The sequence below is a fragment of the Emiliania huxleyi genome (assembly GCF_000372725.1).
Source record: "Emiliania huxleyi CCMP1516 chromosome Unknown EMIHUscaffold_2040, whole genome shotgun sequence".
Lineage (NCBI taxonomy): Eukaryota > Haptophyta > Isochrysidales > Noelaerhabdaceae > Emiliania > Emiliania huxleyi.
Genome location: NW_005200561.1, coordinates 1 through 1,119, shown reverse-complemented (window position 1 = coordinate 1,119; position 1,119 = coordinate 1). Strand labels below are relative to the sequence as shown.

Sequence of the window (1,119 nt, the reverse complement as noted above, 5' to 3'; positions counted from 1 at the left end):
AAATCACGACTCTCACAGTGATTGAGTGAGTGAGTATTCTTGATACGAAACCACGACGACACACACCAGTCGACTCGCATCGGTTGCCTCCATGAACGGCGGAGCTATTCTCGCGCCCACACCACACCTGGCTCCAACGTGGACACACACACACACACACACACAGAGAGAGTTTGTCGAAAAAGAGAAAGAAAAATCATGCGGGTACACAGACGCTCCACAGGCCTCCGTCTAGACTCCGTCGCCTCAATCGCGGGAGCCTGATATGGTCGTCGCCGCGCTCCCTGCCAACCTATGCGACTCCGTGCAAGCTCCGCCGACCGCAGGCCCGGCAGTCGGCGTCCTCGCGCTGCAGGGCGGCTACCACGAGCACGCCGTCATGCTCTCCCGACTCGGCTGCCGCGTGAGCGAGGTCCGGCAGGAGCGCGCTGGGCCAGAGCGGTCGCAAGCGGCGCCCGGTTCTCGCGTCGCAACGCTCGCTCCTCCGCTGTCGCAGGTGCCTCACCTCGAGGGTCTCGACGGCCTCGTCATCCCGGGCGGCGAGAGCACGACGATGGGCCACCTCGCCGAGCGGCTCGCGCTGCTCGAGCCGCTGCGCGCCTTCGTGGCGAGCGGGAGGCCGGTGCTCGGCACCTGCGCCGGCCTCATCTTCCTCGCGGATGAGGTCGTCGGCCAGAAGCAGGGCGGGCAGAAACTCGTCGGCGGAATGGACCTGACGGTCCAGCGCAACTTCTTCGGCTCGCAGGCGGCGCCTGCGCGAGGAGGGGGCGGGCGCGTCGCGTCCTCGCCGCGCCCTGGTCCAAGGCGGCGACCTCCGCAGTAGGTCGACTCGTTCGAGACCACGCTCGAGGCGGCCGACGTCGCGCCTGCCCGCCGCGTGCCGGCCGTCTTCATCCGCGCGCCCGCCATCCTGCGGACTGGAGGTGACCCCGCCACCCACCTCTCGCCACCTCTCGCCACCTGTCGCCACCTCTCGCCACCTCTCGCCACCTCTCGCCACCTCTCGCCACCTCTCGCCACCTCTCGCCACCTCTCGCCACCTCTCGCCACCTCTCGCCTCCTCTCGCCACCTCTCGCCACCTCTCGCCTCCTCTCGCCACCTCTATGTGTGGGGGTCAC

General features: G+C 68.0%; 1 protein-coding gene across 1 annotated transcript; it reads left to right on the top strand.

The window, feature by feature from the left end:
* Positions 1-265: 265 nt before the first annotated feature.
* EMIHUDRAFT_123272 (hypothetical protein) lies at positions 266-923 on the top strand (the record flags this gene model as incomplete). Its single annotated transcript, XM_005781243.1, has 3 exons — positions 266-412; positions 497-718; positions 824-923. Coding segments are annotated over 3 exons (469 nt in total), but the record flags the coding sequence as incomplete, so codon positions are not given.
* Positions 924-1,119: the final 196 nt, after the last annotated feature.